This window comes from Populus euphratica, unplaced genomic scaffold, assembly GCF_000495115.2.
Source record: "Populus euphratica unplaced genomic scaffold, PopEup_1.0 scaffold31.1, whole genome shotgun sequence".
NCBI lineage: Eukaryota > Viridiplantae > Streptophyta > Magnoliopsida > Malpighiales > Salicaceae > Populus > Populus euphratica.
In genome coordinates this window covers 2,573,364-2,593,469 of record NW_011499850.1, presented here as the reverse complement: position 1 = coordinate 2,593,469, position 20,106 = coordinate 2,573,364, and the positions used below count along the sequence as shown (strand labels likewise).

The window sequence follows — 20,106 nt, the reverse complement described above, 5'->3', positions numbered from 1 at the left end:
CACACCCTTGAAGCAGTTGGTCTTGTCTTTGAACCTAATCTAGGGAGTAGCTGGACACCATTATCAAAAAAGAGAGAACCCAAGCAGCTAACAGTTTTCCTGGGTTTTGTTTGTTCTGGGAAGCAGCTCGTCAAGGGAACGAAGCAGAGAAGGCAGAAAAGTTTTGAGTGCCGTGAGTGCCATGGACAAAAAAAGCTTGTCCTTCGTTTGCCTTACTGCACGGAGTTTTGGCCCTATATAAGAACGTTTTGAGCAGATACAGCCATACAGGTCCATGTCCGTTCATATATGTATGGGAAACAGTGCAGGGTTGTAAGATCTTGGTGCTCAGATGACATTATCACATCACGAGGGGGTCCTGCGTCCCGCGACCCTTTCACAGTGACCCCGTGATGAAGTAATTCAGGCCGGCAGAGGAGTCCCTTTGCGTGCTAGAATCAAGTGTCATTTAATATTGGCTATAAATGAACCCCCCCCATGTATCCTCGCTAGTTGCTTCCATGCGATAGAATACAAGTGTTTTTCTTCCTTCTGATTTCTTCGAAAGAGATGCTTGTAGCCTGCAAAGTTGCAAGCAATATCATCTCTAATTTCAACCGAGTTGATGATGTTTGGTTCTCACAGGTTAATAATAATAATAATAAAAAAAACCCCACAGAATACATCAAATATGGAGGCCACATAATCACAAGAGGTACTCTGGAGCAAACAACCACTGAATTATTAATACTAGAGAAATTTTATGACGTTCACACTATAATTATTAATACGAGAGGTATAGACCTAAAGAGAAGAAAGAAATAGGAAAGGGGGAATTTAAAGAATAATTTTAAGATAAATGAGAATATTTTTATTATTTTTGTAATCCGGATATGGTTTTTCTCTTCTTTTTATTCCTCTTCTTTTCTGTTTCAAAATTACAGGTCTTTTCACCATGTAAAAACGTAATGCACGCTTACCATAACCAAACACCACACCACTTTATGATCAATCCCGAACAATTATGAAAATGGATGAAAGGGTATATATATATATTTTTTTTTTTTCAAAACTTATTTTTAATTCAGAAACATGATTTAACGGTACTCCCAAACACATTCGAAGGAGAAGGTATGTTTCAGCTGGGAGCCTTTTGAATCGACAGACAGAGTGTAGCAAGAACAGAGCTATGCCATTACGCATCTATAACTGAACCAAGGAATTCACTATTTGTTATCGCAGCATGAAAGAAGAAACACTTGCCGAAAGGAAAGAACACGATGGTTCAGTGAAATAAGGGGGAGAGATTTCCTCCAAAGACATGGATGAAAAGGACAACCACCGACCGTGTGGTCTCGAGGGCAGAGGCGAACACATCTTTTAAGGAAAAGAAATGCTCACTCGATTGAATGAATTGGATTCCCATTATAAGCAGTCAAAAGAGCAGGGAGGAGCTCATGCTTTGATTTGACTTCTTAATGCAACAAGATTATAAGAAAATACTGCCATAAATATCTTTCTTGAGGGGTAATTGAGCCCCTCCCCTTCTTTCTCACAGGAGCACGCTACAAGAAAAGCAGAAAAGACCGTTTGGGACCTTGAACAAGTTGCCTGTAACGGAAGAAACCATGGATAGGTTTGACATTCTATAGTGGCTAAATATGGAAAGAGTGAAAGATATAGTAAGATATAATTGAGAAAATAATATAGCTTAAGGGTTATGCTCTTGAAAACAAAGCAGCTTTCACAATTTTTTAGATTTTTAACATGTTCAGTTGATGGGAATGATGTAACCTGTAAATCTTATTTTTTATTTTTATTTTTAAGATTATGTTGTTTTATTAAAAAAACACAGGTTGAGCTATTGATCGAAGATAAATAAAACCAAGCACGAAGAGATGCCTGTTAAAAAATCTAGAAAACCAGAACCATGTTAATATGAAGTTTAAAGTTGTTTTAATTTTAGATTTTAATTACTTATTTTTAATTGGTATTTAGAAATCTTAAATACTAGATGAATTATATATTAATTCAATAAATTTAAATTAGAAATTATTGCAGTGGTATCTGACTTATTTTGTAAAAAAAATTATTATTTAAATTTTTAATAAAATATCAGAGAATTCACTATAATTTAATTCTATAATCTTAAAATTTGAGAACTCTAATTTTTACGCATAGTCTAGTCCATAAAAATTTAATTTGTTATTAAAAATTAATTTTTTTATATATTTTGAATTATTCTAAAACGTCAATTTTAAAAATAATTTTTAAAAAATAAAAAATATTATTTTAATAAATTTAACATGAAATACTTTAAAAAACAAACCATACTCACAAACAAATAATTAATCACACTATACAGCTATTAAAAACAACACAATCTTACGAGCTATGTTATTTTTAACAATGCACCGAAATCGCTATGTTATTTTTAAGAACACAGCTTGGTAGCTGTGTTATTTTACTAAATATATATATATATATATATTTTTGAAACATGGGCATGTGATGGTTTTAAGAAAAACAAAAACACAAAAAAAAAAAAGGGTGGTGCGGAAACTAATGAAAAAAACATAACAGAAACATTCTACAAGCAGAAAACGTCAATCAATCATAAAGCATGGCATGCATTTGGAAATAAAGTATTAAATAAAGGTGGGTGGGGTTAGTAAAGTGATTGGAGAAAAGGACACTCACACCAGTTCTTCAACAGTTCCTTCCTCTGTACTGTTTTTGTTTGATATGGCACCATAAAGCATGAAATCTACTTCGACCACTTATGTATTAACAGTGTCTATTGTTCAAGTAATAAGCGGCTGGTGAGGTTTTGAGCATGCCCTCCATTTTGATGTGAAAGAAGAATTGAGGACTACAACAACATAACCTAAACCACACGATCCATACCTAACGAAGTAGAACCATGATGCAATGAACACCACAAGCAACTAAAGAAAACAATCAGTCCATTCTTGTTTGGTTACACAAATTCCTGTTTTCTTTACCTTGGCAAAGCAAGAACCACGAGATGCAAATAGCTTAGATGTTCTTTTAAAAATAGCATTCAGACAAATGAAGAGCTGAATAATTTGGATACAAGATGGTATCTACCAGAGTTTGCAGATACTCTACCACTAGTTTTCCAATCCGACAATCAAATGAGCGATTCCGGTAAAAGGCTGAGCATCAACTCAAGTCTAATTCTCCTTGTAAATCCTACCGAACCAAACTTATGTGGGATCTTTCACACCTGATCAATCTTCAACTGCGCTTATAGCTCACCATGTAGAAACCCATTCCATCTGTCCATGTGTTATAAATACATCTAAACAAAGCACTATAATATGTCTGTTGCGATCTTTTATCGGATCAGAGATATCAGAGCGAGTGAAGCCCCAAAAATAACAGCATCGATCACAGGAATACACGATGAATGGAGAACGGTGACAATTGAAAACCTTAAGCGCTGACAATGACAATTGAAAACGCTGACAATTGAAAACCTTAAGCGCTGACAATTGAAAACCTTAAACCTCCAAAGGTACAGCTGTGTTGATCCTTGGATGATTTAGCCGGACAGGAATCTGATGAATGGAGAATGTTGACAATTGAAAACCTTAAACCTCCAAAGGTACAGCTGTGTCAATCCTTAGACGATTTAGCCGGACGGTCCCGAGAATATACTCAGGCAGATCTGCCTCCTCTTTTGCCTGGGAAAACAGCTAGATTCAATATCAGGTTGATTATCACATGCATGTACTCAGGAGTCAGGATCATGCGAGTTGGATTAAGTTAACAATTCAGAAATCATACATGAAGATTCACTCAGACTATGTCAGCACAGGATTACCATTAGTGACATTATAACTATAACACACACAACAATGCTGGACACCACTATGGTCATTTAATGTTGCACATTGCATCCCCAGTACTCTTTCAAATAAATCACAAAAAGAACTAAAATAACCAGCACCAGATGAACCAAAATTACTGGCACGAGGAGAAGGAATAACAAAAGGATTATCAATATGGCTGCATAACAAAGCCCAAAGGGAGTGGTTAACATTTGAAAAGAAAGGAAAAAAAACTGGGTTTACACATGTTTATCATAAATCCCATGTTTTCAGCCATTAGATCCTAGGACTTGTCTCAAACCATGAGCTCTATAACTAGCATCGGTACAAGTGTCCAATCAGGTGACTGATCTGTCAGTTGGCAGGGAGTACCATCATAAAGAGAAATTGGAGCCAGCCTAAGTTTTAGTTGGGCCAATCCATAAGGTACTTTAACTTAAATGTATTTTCTTTTTTATCATGGAGGCCATCTAGGTTGCTAGTGCAATAATCTCTGGGTGTAATTGTAAAGGTCCACCCACAGTTGGGAACAAAATGCAATAAGTCATAGTTTATGACCTTATAACCATTTCCAACCTCAAGCGCTGTAAGTCTACAGAAGAAGTACAATAGCTAGGCAAGACTGCGCCATGAATAGAAAAGGAAGGGTGATTTAACAGCGGTCCAAACCTCTATCAAAATTGCAAGTTCAACTACTAAGCTTGTGACATATCCAAGGACAAGACCAATGACCCCTCTTGCCACAGATGATGAGCCAATATCAACAGCAATCTACAAAACAGAAGTTTCAGCATAAAAACAGTAAGTTAAAGGAATAACAGGAGAAAGGCATTATGGCATGCAGCAAATATGCTTATGCTTGCCTATCCATCCAAAATACGAAAAATAAATCGGAATGAATGTTCTAATTATCTGATTAAATAATCAAATAAGCCCAGGAAACTCACAACCGAACGATATTAGTTGCTAGTGAAATCATTATATATGCATTTTCCCCCCAAGGACAAGAACATACATTTGTGAAACAAACCAAAATATTTTCCAAAACATGAACAAGGATACCATGTTAATTATCAAACCACAATCTGGTTACCAGAAACACAACCAAAGAAAAGGGTTTCAGTTTAATTCCTTATATATCCTGAATGATCTCAAGTAAAGTGTCTACTGCATCTGATGCGGTAAAAGTATGAGAAAATATTACCTCTAGAAAATTATCTTGTCTGAGGTACTTGCAGGTTACTGCTTTCCCCAATAGGCAAGCTTTTGTTCCAACTGCGCGCTTGACCATCCAATATCCCTATTAATTTCAAAGAGCAATGAGCTGCCTCCACATATTAAAGGCAAAACAGGGAAAAAGCCACCAATGTTAGTAATAATCTTAATGGGATGGAATACCTCAACAATGCTAGGAATTAATTTGAATCTTGAATCCCGAAACAAGTCTGTGCCATCAACAAATTTACCCAACAAAGAACTTTTGTTTATTGGCCTGTCTGCAGCATAGTAGAGAACCAAACTGTAGTTTGGTTTTGATGGAATCTGAAAAAGAAAAAAGAAATGACCACATGCTTTTTTTTAAAGATGATGTACCTTCTAAAATCAGAAAATATCTTAAAATACTGAAAGTTAATGATGGTCAATGACATTCATCAAGCCTAATAAATCCAAAATCATCTTCATCCTCTAAAGTATAGAGGCTACATACGATTAGGCATATTCCAGTCTCTATTTTTCTTGATCAGCATTTCAGTCTTTTTATAATGACCTATAATAGCTTGTAAAGCTATGATACCTAAAATAAAAGGCTGTGTTCTTTGCAGGCTTTGTCTCCAACTGAAAATATGGTGCAGAATGAAAATTGGGGAGAAGAATTCATATAGTCAACACAGTTCCAGATTAGGGTAAGAGTATTTTGGATAGAATGAAAATTAGCAAAATGGAGATTGGAATGCATGCATTTGGAAATTCACACCATATTTATAAACCCAAAGGCAACTATGAATTTTTATATAATATATGTAACTAATGTGAAACTTGCATATGGCAGGCATTGTAATAATGGTTTATCACAGATAAAACATTAACTTCTAACTTCCAAGTTCTTGACACTTTAAAACATATCAAATTGAACGAGATTGGAATGCATTCTTTGGCATACCTGGAGATTGATAACCAGAATGAAGGGGAGCTTTTTTCCAGCTTCAGTCTGAAATTGAAAAGGTGCAATCACTGGATAAATGGCCACTCAAATTACATAGAACTATATATCTTTTTAAGAGCAGAACCACACCTCCTTTTCAGATAAAGTTGAGGCATTATTAATAGAAGAAAGTTAACATACTGTAACAAGACAAGTCATCATGCATGGTGGAAAAAAAGAGTAGAAAACCAAGAGATTATTTGATTCCAGCAGAAATCAAGCAATGAAATCTAAAAGCTTTGATATGAAGCTACTATAACTTTTCAGAGACAGCTTGAAACTGTCCACTAAGATAATGAATAATCACATAACAGAGAGAGTCGCAAGATTGTTCTGGCTAAATACTGGGCTTGATTTGAAAAAATGTACTCTAAAATAATTTTAAAGAGTAGACTGTTCTTAGACCACGGTAAATATGAAATGTTCAAATCTACAAATACATTTTTCAAGCATTTCAACTTCCTAATCAAATTTCATAGCTTCAAGGGAGGGAGCTATTAAATAGGCATATATCAGACTCAAGCAAAACAGGGTTCCCAATCAGAATTTATAGCTATTAAGTAAATATGAGTCCATCTATAAAAGTGAGAAGGATTAGTTTCACAATTTTTCCTAACTATATCAGTTAAGAGAAACCAAAAATTAACCTACAGTACCTGCACCAGACACCTGGGATGAAGTGAAATCCCATCTATGGCCTTGTCAACCTTGAACCAGTCAACTGAAATGAGCTTGAGTAGGGGATCTCCTCCCATTACCTGCAAAAAGGTTATGCATGACATTTTGATCCAGGTATACAATAGTGTTTCTAATAAATCAGTATTTAATATTCAAAACAGAATGTGATGGTCTTCATCATCAACTCAATTACTAATCCATAAACTATCAGTCTCGTTGAATGGGACAACACAACCTCCAACATGCATTTAAATCCAAAACATGCAGCACAAACACACATAGCAAATAAGCAATCCCTTTCATTTTGACATTATAATATGATAAATAAGATATTATTAACAATGTATCGAAAAGAAAGAAGAACCCACCTTAGAGCTATCTTTTAGATAACTCTTTCCTCTAACCATAAATCCTGTGCCGCTTGGAGAAGTCCAACAGTTTGAATCATTTTCATCCTTTCCTTTGTTGAGAGAACCATGAAATTGGCTTGGATCAATATTGATTGGAGCTATACATGGATCCAAGTCCTTCCTTGCATCTGGATCTGCATTTGAAATAGAGCAATACTGAGACTATACGGCAGAAAGGGAAAAGAGCATCAGTTGTCAGTTAAGACTTAGCACTTACTGAAGCACAGACAAAAGTATGAACCTAAGTACTATTTCCTTTTTCCATTTTCTCCTCGTTTAAGTCAACTACACTGGAAATAAGACAATCGATATATACAATTTTATCACCAAAAGTAAAGCTTTACTTGTATACCAAGAAGGCAAAATATCTAATATTATTGGGAATGGAGATAATTTTCAAGCCACTAAAAAAGTAACACCAATGTGAAAGAAGCAGCAACAAAGAACCGGTAAGGTTATTATCATCAGAAGAGAAAGGACCTGGAGCTCGCTTCAATGCCAAGCCTGTGATGGCCCATGAAACATTCCTCAGTTTAACTTTCACTCCCTGCCATAAGAGAGATGTCTTTCAGCTCAGGAGTTATTTAGAATTTCAATTGCTATCTATAAAAAAGTTGGGTTCAACTATAAACTATAAATGAGACATCAAAAGTAATCTAAAATAACCTTGACTTTTTCATGGTCATCATCGCTCTCTTCTTCTTCTGATGATGATGATGATGATGAGTCATCAGCCATTGCATCATAAAACTCATCTTGCACTTCAGAATCCTCATATTCACTGCTAGAGATGGCACCATCAGAAATTCTAGAATTGATGACTGTAGTGGAATGTTCAAATTTGAATGCTGGATTTGCTGCAATATATTCTTTCAGACCTGATTGACAATGAACCAAGAGTATTTAACCACCAGTATGATTAAGATAATGGAGAGAATTACAGCAGCCTAATTTCTTAGGATTTACTTTTAATATTGTTTGGAAGAACATGACATTTCTTGAAATTTCAATGTCTCGCATACCATACCTGGGTTTTCATAATAAACTTTCATCTTTGCTTATACTGAATGATAAATAATTTTATTTCATAGGTAACACTTCTCCTAGTCTCAAGGGAATAATCTGTATGATAAGAACGAATTGTCACATTTGATTTTCAGCGAGAAACAGTTTAGCAGTTGTGCCATAGTATCAACAAATCAATCCACTAATTCCAAGCAAACCCTTTCAAAATTAGACAAAAGCACACATTGCCAATCATTTCACTGCTAGGAAGGCTGCTATTTAATATATTTCGGATAAAATATTACCTGGGTTCTAATAGCTATTCAATTAAACAGGCAGGATTCTGGATGCACAAAGAGCATATTTAGAAGGAGAGGAGAAAGGCTTGCAAAGAAGGATAAGGTATAAACACTTAGGGAGACAAGATAACATCACAAAAATGTTAGTTGCCAACAACAAAGTGATTCCTAAACTTGATCGATGACCAATTTATAGAAGTTATAGTCCAAACATAAATAAGTAAACAATAGACATGTGAAGATGCAACGACCCTTGTTAGTTCTTGCCAAACTCGTAGTCTAGAGACCAGAGAAGTTGGTTTCGAAGTTGATCAAGAATCGTATCGTGGGTTGGAGTTCCGATGACAGAACTTCCCGAAATCTCTCACAGACCTCACTAGGCTGAGGCAATATATGTTAGATGGCCTAAAAGGAAGACTTCTTATCACAGCGTGTACCAGATAAGGAAAGGATCAAAACCAAACCTTCCACTTGAGATAATAATGCAAAAGAAATAGTCTTCTCAAACTTTGAGCCACGACTTCTCTTCCATCTGCACCATCCTGCTTCTTGTATCTCTAACATTTGCATCACAAGACATCTTGCTGTATTTGACTCCATGGGTGTATTTAAATCTCTAATCTCCCATGTAGAAGCTACAACTCATGAATAATACAGATCAACAGAAAACAGCAAATCAATGAAGGCAGTTGATAGTTTTTCATTTATTATTGCAGATGATCAGCTTGCATGTGAAACTGAAACCTAACACAAAACAATCAGAGATGACCAGAAAAAAGAAGCTTCATTATCTGCATGGATATAGAAATGCACCAAGATAATATAAATAGCAAGCAAGGCAACTGAATTATTTGACGTTCACAACAAGGTCCGATAATGCAATCCAAAAGATTTAAATTTTGAACAGAGAGGAATAATGGAACAGTATATCCTTCATCAACACAAATATATTTAACTGAAGCTAGAGAGATAGACCTGCTTCATTTAACTTTTAAATATTTAGATCCCATCCCCTGCTGAATACATCATAGTAAACCCAATTTACTGTCTAGTTCCTTGATAATGGTAATATTTGTGAGCCAATAATCAGTTCCATATGGTTCAGATGTTATGAAAATGTAGCATTTTAAAAGATGAATCCACTTACGGTTGATTTTCTCCCGCTGATATCCAGATCTTGGAGGTCGCTCCTTATGCACAGCAGGAAGTTGCAAAATTGCTTCAGAAATAAACAGAAATATGTCAGCCAACAGCAGAGGTGGCAAGTAAAATTGATTTAATGAACTATGGAAGAAGGTTGAAAAAAAAAATTCAAAGAAAGAATCTAACTATAGATTCTTAGAAAAGATAACGGCATGATTCACATTATATTGGACTATTGACCATTCTTCAAGCAGGTACCATAATGTTTAGTGGTAATTCAACAAGCATATTAACTTGTGATGATGTTAAATTAATCCAACAAATATAGGCCAAGTATGACTCATATTGTCTAAGACTTGAAAGCAACTTGATCTATGCATGCAGCCAATGATCTAAGCATCATTATGCCTCTTCTTCTAACATGGCAGTGCAGTAGTGACAAATTTTGGCACAGAGAGAGAATGCAGGGTGCAGATCAGGAGATTTAGTTCTCCTAGATGTAAAAGGGGCAGTCCCAGACATTACCAGATAAAGGGAAGGTTTAGTTCACCTAGTCTAAAAAATTTGTGGCATATCACATAGCACTGCACCTAATGACAAGCAACTGTAAATCAGTTAATTATATTTGCTTACTGTATGTTCCGTCTTGTCCATGAAACCATTGCCTAGAGAAGACAAAATCTCTATTTGATTTCCACCTGTGGAATAGGTTGTCTAACAAGTAAGTTCTGAGTGATGAAATAAGAAGCATGATGCAGTTAAAACTACTATTGTAGCAACTCTTACTTTAATTACTAGTGCCTCGTGGATCATGATGTTAAATAATAATAATAAGGAAAAATCATTACGAGTGCAAGATTTAAAAGTCAATTGTGTACAAGAAGCTTAAGAAAATTATGATATGCAAAACACAGCAATGGCATGGTTGGTTGAAGTACAAATAATTACTTATAAAGGTGGCATATTTGTTGTTTCAAAGTTTAACATGTTTCCAAGCTGGTTGCACTTTATGGTTTAAATTTGGTTTAGATCACATATGCTTTAAAATATAAAACTATATGCTTGTCCTGCAGCAACATGTGCAATGATGATGATAAAATAGCACACACAAGTTTCTCGGTATAACAACATGTGCATCGTGCGAGTTTAAGTATTTAAGCCATTTAGTTTCTATTTCCAGTTCCATTCATTTACTAGGACGGGTTTAGTTAGCCAGTTAAATCCAGACTACAATGGAAACAAAGACGAAAAAATAGAAATAGACCATGGTATTTAATTTCTAATCATTGCGGAAAGCTTGCATGCACACTCTAAGAAGAAAATAATGGGAGAAGAAATATTTTCTTTCAGAGGCAGGGTCTTTTTAGCAGCAAACCAGCAACCAAAAAAAGAGACTTTATACATTTTGCAAAATGCATTAACAATCCAGCCTAAAGACAATACCGGGAAAGATAATTGGAATCACATGTCCCATAGACAACATCATAGTGTCCATCATAAGAATCTAACAGCTCCAAGTCGCCTGTCAACATATCCCACCTGTAATGAATTATTAGAGAAAAATTTAATGATCATTTAACACAGCTCTAGAGGATAAATCGAGAAACTTACTCATATCTTTGATGTTGGTCAAGGTTCAAAATCACTTCAAAAACAGTATCAGCACTGGCCTCAATCACACTAACAGCTTTCACAAGAACACCTTTACCATTCTACAAACACTACCAATGCATCAGAGCAGATTAAGACTAGAGGCTTTTTATTCGGTTCATTGATAACATGAAGAGCAACAAAGATAAATTACAGACATGGACAACTAAGTCAAATACATACAAATTCAATCACCCACAACAGCAAACTTCACATCTTCCATCTTAAATTTCACAATCCAACCATGAAAGTCAATTTTTCATGTTATTACAGAAGAGAGATCACAATGAAGATTGTTTTCCAGGATAATTCTCCAAAAGAATTCAAGAAAACATTTTCCGATCAAGGCTAACAGAAACAGTAAGAAACAAAAACCTTGGAATTGGACACATCCTCAAAGATTCGAACACCTGAAACCATAGCAATAGGAAGTATTTAGAAATGAAAATCAACGCATAGTTAACAAATTTCATGTCAAACCCGTAAAACCTATTCTAGCTTGCTCTGCTCAATATTTGAAATATACTTAAGTATCTATTTGTGTACTATATGCCAATACAATGATTCTGTTGCATGTTTTAGCAGGCCCAGTAACCATCAACTGTCGAGAGATTGCAGTCACAACCTACATGTTTATAAGTTGTGAGAATGCCCAAAACATAAATAATTTACATTTTCTTTCCCCTGCTCATTTAGTCTATCAGTACCAGTAGCATTCTATTCTTATCAATAGTATGGATCATCCACATTGAAAATATACCTATGAGGGCAATAGTAAATTGAACACAGATCTAATCCCTGCCTTATCTTTTGTGATTCTTCTGTAGAAGCTCAGAGGTTTCAATAGAGTTATATTAGCCATTCCCAAGAGAGCAACCCATTGATATTTTTCTCCTAAGGCCAGCAAAAATGCCATGATAATTTTAAACAAACTATACAGTAAGTTGTCCATTTTTCTCCAGAATTAATCCAAAAAAGTTAAAGACAAATAAAGAATCCTAACCACATATATAAACTGTACCATCTCATCAATGGCATATAAGAAATATGAATCTGGGATACAAAATGAAGGATTTATGACATCCATACACTAATAGAGATATTTATGAGTAGTAAGTTCATGAAGAATATGAAATGATATATTTAGAACAAAAAACAAGTGAATGGTCAAAGTCTCTAGAGAAAATGAGAAAGAAAGAGCTTTAGGGAGGACCATCTAAAAAGCAATGACCATCACTTGGAAACAAGAATATAAAAATTGCATAATAGAAAGGTACCATTAGCTGTACGAACACATTTCCATTGATGAAAGTCGATTGCATCTCCAACCTCACCCTCATACCTATCAGGCCTAATCTTAGCAGCCAAGTTTGAGGATTGCCGAAGAAGTGTTTCTGGACCTGTCAATAACAAAAGACAGACAGAACTAGCAAATTAATTTTTTTTTAAAAAAAAACTGAAGATTATTCCATACCAGTAAGTATTTCTATAGCACACATATTGATAGGTTACTTAGTATAAAATATAAAATTGGCATCAAGAGTTGAAGCAATTTGACAAAAATTCATCAATATTTTATTTTGTAAAAATTACTCTTACAGTCAAATTTATTCAATATTTGTAAACACCGAATAGAAGGATATAAAACATTCACTTAGCATGTTTAAGGGGTATAAATTTCATCCACTATTAAACTTTCCCAATTTCTTATAACGAAGATAAATATTTAAATTAAGTTGTTATAGGATTTTACCAAGAAAGGATTATAACAAAAGGAACACGCACAACATGGCAACGACACAGACAAATCATATAATGATCGATGCAACATATGTTATAATCTTCCTGTATGTTAAGAAATGCAAGCAGATATCATCACATCCAAGAAATTGTTTTCCTTGTTTAATTTACAAACTTTTTTTTTTTTAATTTTCTGCTGCTAGGATAAATGGGTCTTCACCAAAAAATAAATCCTCTAATTTTAATTTTTTTAGTGGACATGGGTAGCAATGGCTGGTTTGAGCTCATTAAGCTCACTGCAATTTTGCTCAGTTCTTGCTGAACATCATGATAAATTTATGTAAGAGTTGAGATTTCTATGATGGAACATATCTATCATGCACATGAGCACCAAAAATCCCATCATAACCTTTGTAATATAGACAGTTCTATGTCAGATCCATGCCATCACAAACACATAACATCCCAGAAGTTGCCACACCCTTGTATACAAGTCAACTCCAGATGTGGCCAGAAAAACATTACGTTGAAAATTGAAATACATTATTAACACTTGGAAGTCCTGCAAAGCCTATGTCATGCAGTAATCCATGACAAGATATGCACACTTTACTAAGATATGCACTCTTAACTTTGATTATTCATGTCCAGGACAAGAAAACTGTATAGCACAATTGGAAAAATTTCCAATGCCTAATGAGTTGCAACAGTTTTGCTAATGAGTAGTGAGAGCAACACCTTACCTTGCCCTATTCTTATGAACTTTTTCAATCCGTAAGCATATCTCCTCACTCTAGGTCGATGTCCTTCAAGATTGATAATCCTTGCAAAACAAAAGAGAAGAGATTTCAACAATAATAATTCATCCAGAATACCAGACAATAAAATCCTGCAGTGAACCAAGCAAAAAATACGAATAGAAATTAACAATAAAAAACAAAAGCATTGCCAATATGATTCCACAGATTTAGAGTGACACCAAAGAAAACCTATGCCTCTTTTGACTACCTGCATTAATTATAAGCTATCCTAGAGTTGTGTTATAGACCTGGCTACAAGTGATTAGTTCCCCTAGTTTTCATATAAAATCAAGCACAAAAGTTGATTGGCAAGGATTTAAACACCTGTCTTCTTTAGAAATGAATAAACCATCAACCAGTAAAACCAACTGTTCCCACTGTTTGTACTTTATCTTCATTATATGTTTGTTGCAAAAATACAGGACACGATAACATCACACATCTACAACCAAAATAATGAAATGGGAAATGCTAACTTTTTTTAGGAATAAACATAACATTAAACTAAAGGAGAATCCAGCAGTACAAGAGATGAAGCAGAATAGGGGACATCTTCCACCCAAATTCTCTGAGGAATACTAGCATTGGCCCACTGTCCTGGGAAATGATAACTTTACCTGGTTATATGTTTGTTGCTCTAATGATTCATGATTTCATGTGGAAATGATAACTTTACATATAAACACTAGCTAATAATAATATGTGCTTGAGCCTCTCTAAACGCTTATTTTAAGGAATAATAACTTGTCAATCTCGCATCTACAACCATTTGGGGGATTTTTTAATTGGTCACCTAGACCCAAATATCAACATACAGCAAGAGTAACTGAGACCAGAAACCATTGTTGATCAAACTATAGGTATCACATTTACATTTCTTGAGAAATCAGCAAATTAGGATTATCTGGCTGCAAAAAGAATGTCTTTTTAATTCATTATTGTGAAAAATTACTAGCTAAAAGTAAGCCAGGACTCAACTATCTGTAAATGTGGGGAGATTACAGATGCCAATGAATGTATAATGCATATATACAAGAATAGCTTTTTTCCCATCAAGAAATCAGATTCCTCCATTTCTCACTTGATTTGGTTGTTAAATCCTCTATGATTATCCATGCAAAACCAATTGGTGAAGAGACTCGTCCAAAGATAATTATTTAAACAAGATGATCCACAAGTAGGAAGCATACTCTGCCTCCATGTTCAGCTTGTTTCTGGCACTAAGTCCTCTTGCAAGTTCAAATTCAGCCTGCCAAAAGAGTATTATGATGGTCCAAACAAGAGAATAATTTGATGCATCTAACATTACTTACACAAAATGCCAATTTTTTCAAAACAAAAACAATAAGTTCCACTTTCAAGACAAGGACCGAGTATTTCTTGAGTTGTCAGAAAGGAAACCAAACATAACAAATTGAATAAAATACCACAACACAATATAATAAATAATGCAGTTATAATTGGTTCTGCCATGATGATTTTATATGTGAAACTACCTCTGATATTCTATATAAAATTAACACAGGACCAATTGTTCACCATGTTCAAGCCTAATTCCCTGTACCTGTTGCTTCCCCTGATCAAATGCTTCCATCCATTGTTTAACCTCTCCAGCTGTAGCACAAGCAATCTTGAAGCACAAACAAGCAATTAGTTGCAAGTCTTTCTGGCATATAAAGGAAAGCGTAACTAAGAATAATTTGAAAATAAAACTAATTTGCTTTATTAAAAAAACCTGCAAATGAAAGGGCCCACGAGGTTAGCACAAGCCAAATGCAGATTCCAAATAACATCTCAAGAGCAAGCCAAATGCAGATTCCAAATAACATCTCAAGAGCACATGATTTTTAAGATTACACCCTGGGATGTAACAGTAGCATTGCGTGTGATAATGAGTGCATCCCACGTGCAGGCATGCATCAGGTAACATACTGGGGACAAATATTTGTGCATATACTTATGACAGACATTTTCAGCTTATAAAGCTATCTTTCTGGAACTTAATAATCCATTTTTCCTTCCAAACTCACTCAATATTTATTGCATAAAGAAGATGTTTTGGATGTAAGTAAAAGATGAGAACTAATAAATACATGTCAGTGAACCCCTGGAATGTGTTGCCTTTCTGGAAAATTCCACATAATGCTCTTGTATGAATGCCAATTAGATAAAGGCTCAAGAAGGAATATTCTTCATAATAAATTTCCAATTCTAGCTATTTTTCAGAATTTTGCAATGATGGTTTCTTAGGGTGTGAAATCACAAGTTCTACTAATGGAAGCTATTAGAGTATACTCTATTCTTTAAGACAAATAAAATTTTGAATTGGGTTTAAGAATTATTGATGATCTCAGCTTCTAAGGAATTTCAAAGAGCAAGTTTTAGGTTATTGTCAGAACTTAAAAACTTGGAGGCTGCTTTTCTTCACAACCAGGTTGGGTAAGATGGCTTAATAGAATATAAGAGATCTGAAGTTGAATCAAGACAAATCTCTGCTAAATAGCAATTGACAACACAGTGGATGTAGCGTTGGTGAATTGAGGTTTGATTAGTTTGCATCACTGACAGCTTTCGAAAGTCTTACAGCCAGAAACCTGCCTTCAAAGTGAAATAGGGAACACAAGGCAGTGGAGTCTACTGGGTTGTAAAACAGATGGAAGTGTTGGCTTGGAATCATTACTTAAATTGTACAACAGAATCATTATTTTAGGATCCATTTTTTAAGATTCAGACAATGAAAAAAGATACGGGTAGAAGATGGCATGCCTAAAGAGAGGCCATCCATTGTTTATTTGCTTGGCATTGAGAAAATGGAGAAAAAAACTAACATGTGAACTGGCACAAATGCCGCTTTATTTGATATTTCTTTCATGCAGGCCAACTATAATTCCGTATGATAAATTATCACAATGAGCAGACACAAGACAATCAATCATCACAAAAAATAAATTAAAGCACATAATCAACAGATAAATGAATATGTTCAGTGCATAGCATGGATTCTAAAACGCCAACAATCTTTACCACTTCACATTGAAATATCTAATCCATCTTGAAATAGCACCAATAATTTGCAAACTATAGATGAAAACTGTAACTTACTTCTCCTTTTTTTGTCTCATCCAATCGATTGTAAAACCGTAAAACATAAATATCCTACATTCAAGGAAAAAAAAAGTTAGCCTAGATTATTTTCTCATGCTTATGACAGGACATGATTCAAAGGCTATTCAAGAAAGAGGAGAATGGCTAAACCAACAGAGGAAGCATAAAAAAAATGGTCTTAAAGTATGAAGAAGCAAAAAGACATTTAATACTAAGTACTCGTGACATATAGATTGACAAGGTTCTTACCCCATGATTGACTTTTCGACGCCCTAGCTCCTCCACCTTAAGTGTAGGCCCTATTACACCCTTCCTGATATGTTTCTGGACCAAAAAAAAGGTTGAGTCAGATTTAAGTACAAATCAAAATGAACACTTGAAATCACATAGTTAAATTGATCGTGCACTTTAAAAACTTGTCAATAGACAAATCTGTTGTGTATAAAATGTGCTTATCGTGTGCCATAATAAATCAAGATGGGAAGCTTAAAATTACATGATCCCAGTTTTCTCTCTTTCTCCCCTTTGATGGAAGAAGAAGGGTCATTTACAAAAACAAGGAACAAAATAAAAAGAGGAAATATTAGCAGGTGAATTTTATAATTATTTTTCAGTAAGAGGCTGTTACTGCAACAAATAATACACAATGGGAAACAAATTCTCCTCCTAAAGAATCCCAGAAAAAGAAGGAAACGGTATAAAGAAAATGGAAAAAGGTTACAAAGGCCAAAAGATAACAATAACCAAAGGCTACGCGGCTGAAGAGGCAGAACCCTACATCATTGCCTAAACTAGGTGCTGTCCAAACTGCAAGAAAGAAATTTTCGAACAAGACAACAAATTCAGACCAAATAAATCAACTTCATTAACTACATTTCTAATGCACTTGGAAAGCGCATTTTGATTTCCTACTTCGTTCTCAATTTTTTGAGTTTCTTATCAGAAGACATAGGTAGACAGGATCAAATATGCATCCAGCCAAGGGACTTACTCACCAGGTTAAACCATTTTACCTCACACTGCCAATCTAATCCAGTTAAAAAAAACAACAAAGAGAAAAATTCCCACTTTAGAACACGTTTTGAGAATTTTTCACGAAAAAGAAATGCGCGTTAGCACCCTAATATCACATTTTTATAGGTTTTGCCGGTTCGGTGGGTAATTTAGACACGCTGCATAAAACCTCACTGAAAGTTCTTAAGATTCCACTACCCTTCCCATTTTTCAATGCAAAACCACATCTACAACAACAAATCCCATCGCAGGTGCAATTCCACCATTTATAAACCTCGAAGCCTCCAACAACCCCACGACAGCACTCAGATCAACCTAGCAAAATTATCAAAACCTATATTCAACTCTCCACCCAGTAGCCACAACACTTCCCACCTCTCTCAGTCCAATGTTCCATCAGCCCATTTCAACCCTTAGTTTACCCACAAAATCCTACGACTTGTGTTTTAACTTCATTCAAATCAACACCTGCAGATATTATCAAATAACTCTTTTCTCGCCACCATAACTGCTCAAAATAACAAACCTTCTCCAATACACATCAGTTCCAATTTTTTTTAACTTGAATCCATAAAAAAATATAACATAAAAAAGAATCAAATTAAAATCACACAAAAAAAGCAGCGTTTACTTTCTTGATCCTTGAGCCAAAACAAAGGGCAGCAAAAAACAAATAAAGAAAAAAGGCAGGCAAAGAAGAAAGCATACGATGCCAGGATGATCCTGAGGATCACGCTTGTACATCTGAACATATTTTCCTTTAATAAACAAGAATCTCAAATGACAATACTGACGCCCTATCGAGTTCGTCCCCAAATGATAAACCCAGCCAGAATACACATGAATCCCCCTCTCTTCTCCTCCGCCATCACCACCACCACCACTGCCGCCGCCTCCGCCACTGCTCTCCCAGCTTCCACTACTTCCATCTGAACCACCTTCTCTCTCCACTATCCTCACCTTCACCTTCGTCGTTTTCGTCGTCGTTGTTTCCATCGCTTTTCACTGTCTTCTTTGATCAATCAGGTTTTAATTTGAATGTAGCAGAAATCCGTCCTGTGTGTGATTCGCGTATTTATTTATTTATTTATGAGGTGGTTAAGGGCGTTAGGATTTTCCTTCCTCGTCTCCACCTCCTTCCCCACAGCTTTCTGAAATATGACGTCGTGATTAGTTCATTTTTCCAAGTCATAGATATTTGGTTTGGGAAAACTACCAAATCAGTCCTCAAATTATATAGATGTTTTCAACTTGATGATCTAAAGATTACCCAATTCAACATATATTTCCAAAAATAATGTGTAATCCTATGGGTTTTTTTTTTAATGATTGAGTTGAATAAGTTTTTAATTTTGTTTTGTACATCACCAAGTTTCCGGTCCAAATAAAATGACTCAGTTATTTCAATTTCATACAAGATTGAGAAAATAATATAGATGTATGAATTTTATTTTCTTTCTTTAAAAAACAGAATAAAATTATAAATTGGATGTTTATATTAAGATATATAGAATCAATATAAAATAAAGGATACGTGTGACAATTAATTATAATTTTAAATTTTGTTCTGTCTCAAAATTCTAAACGAGAGATGTTAATTCTCTAGTTTTGATTTTGATGATGAGAAATATTATTAATTGTAATTTTAAGTTTTTGAAGATTCAATTGAGATTGTACATGTAATTGGGGGACTGATTTGTAGTTTCCCAGCTAAAGGCCCTGGCGGGGCACAATATTTAGGCGTACGTACGGCTTAGACGTTGCCACGTGGATGTTTGGTGGGATAAGAAAGGCGAGGGAGGGTTGACTGATTGGTGACACCAGCCTGCATGATCTGGGCTCTGTAGGCGGGACCCTCTTGTCTCACGGAACATTTTGATCGACTGGGATGCATGTGCTGCTCCGTGCGCATCGTTGCCACCTGTATTGTATTTCACGTCCACCCTAAAAAAGTAGGGTCAAAGACAGATCTGCCGACTCAAATGACGGGGTTGCTAAATTATGTGATCACGCAAGGATATTGATTGAGCCAGCAGTTGTTGCTCTGGCATCCATTATGACACGGTCGCCGTGCAATTCGCCCACAATTGGAAATTAGGCAATAATAGGGTACGGACTGGATGTGGTACCACATTTTGAATGACTTCAAGAAGAAAGATCCGTCAACGAATTAGCTCTTATTTCCTCTTGCATGATATTTTGTTCACTGGATTCATTCAAGGA

General features: G+C 35.2%; 1 protein-coding gene across 4 annotated transcripts; it reads right to left on the bottom strand.

Annotated features, from left to right (window-relative positions):
* Positions 1 to 2,929: 2,929 nt before the first annotated feature.
* On the bottom strand, positions 2,930 to 19,065 carry LOC105121127 (ENHANCED DISEASE RESISTANCE protein (DUF1336)). Of its 4 annotated transcripts, none has more exons than XR_841491.1 (23): positions 18,592 to 19,065; positions 17,119 to 17,193; positions 16,867 to 16,920; positions 15,329 to 15,394; positions 14,955 to 15,013; positions 13,708 to 13,787; positions 12,502 to 12,624; positions 11,600 to 11,634; positions 11,186 to 11,286; positions 11,018 to 11,113; positions 10,208 to 10,272; positions 9,579 to 9,650; positions 8,896 to 9,066; positions 7,794 to 8,005; positions 7,608 to 7,674; positions 7,086 to 7,261; positions 6,696 to 6,797; positions 5,998 to 6,045; positions 5,235 to 5,378; positions 5,041 to 5,136; positions 4,506 to 4,607; positions 3,483 to 3,689; positions 2,930 to 3,437 (listed from the first exon to the last, which is right to left on the bottom strand). XR_841491.1 is itself a non-coding variant. In XM_011019655.1 (23 exons), the coding sequence occupies exons 1-22, from the start codon at positions 18,877 to 18,879 to the stop codon at positions 3,597 to 3,599; spliced, it is 2,325 nt and encodes a 774-aa protein (XP_011017957.1). In that variant the 5' UTR covers positions 18,880 to 19,065; the 3' UTR covers positions 2,930 to 3,405; positions 3,566 to 3,596. The 4 variants fall into 4 exon arrangements, 1 of the variants encoding a protein (XP_011017957.1); XR_841490.1 differs by having other exon boundaries at positions 3,506 to 3,689; XR_841492.1 differs by having other exon boundaries at positions 3,506 to 3,689; positions 7,800 to 8,005.
* Between the last annotated feature and the right edge of the window lie 1,041 nt (positions 19,066 to 20,106).

Excerpts from the sequence above, each read along its gene's own strand:
- LOC105121127 (XM_011019655.1), bottom strand. The coding sequence starts at position 18,879 with ATGGAAACAACGACGACGAAAACGACGAAGGTGAAGGTGAGGATAGTG. Across the intron at positions 11,635-12,501 it reads ATGTGTTCGTACAGCTAATG|GTGTTCGAATCTTTGAGGAT; the intron begins GTACCTTTCTAT and ends CTATGGTTTCAG. Across the intron at positions 9,651-10,207 it reads TGGACAAGACGGAACATACA|CAATTTTGCAACTTCCTGCT; the intron begins GTAAGCAAATAT and ends TTATTTCTGAAG.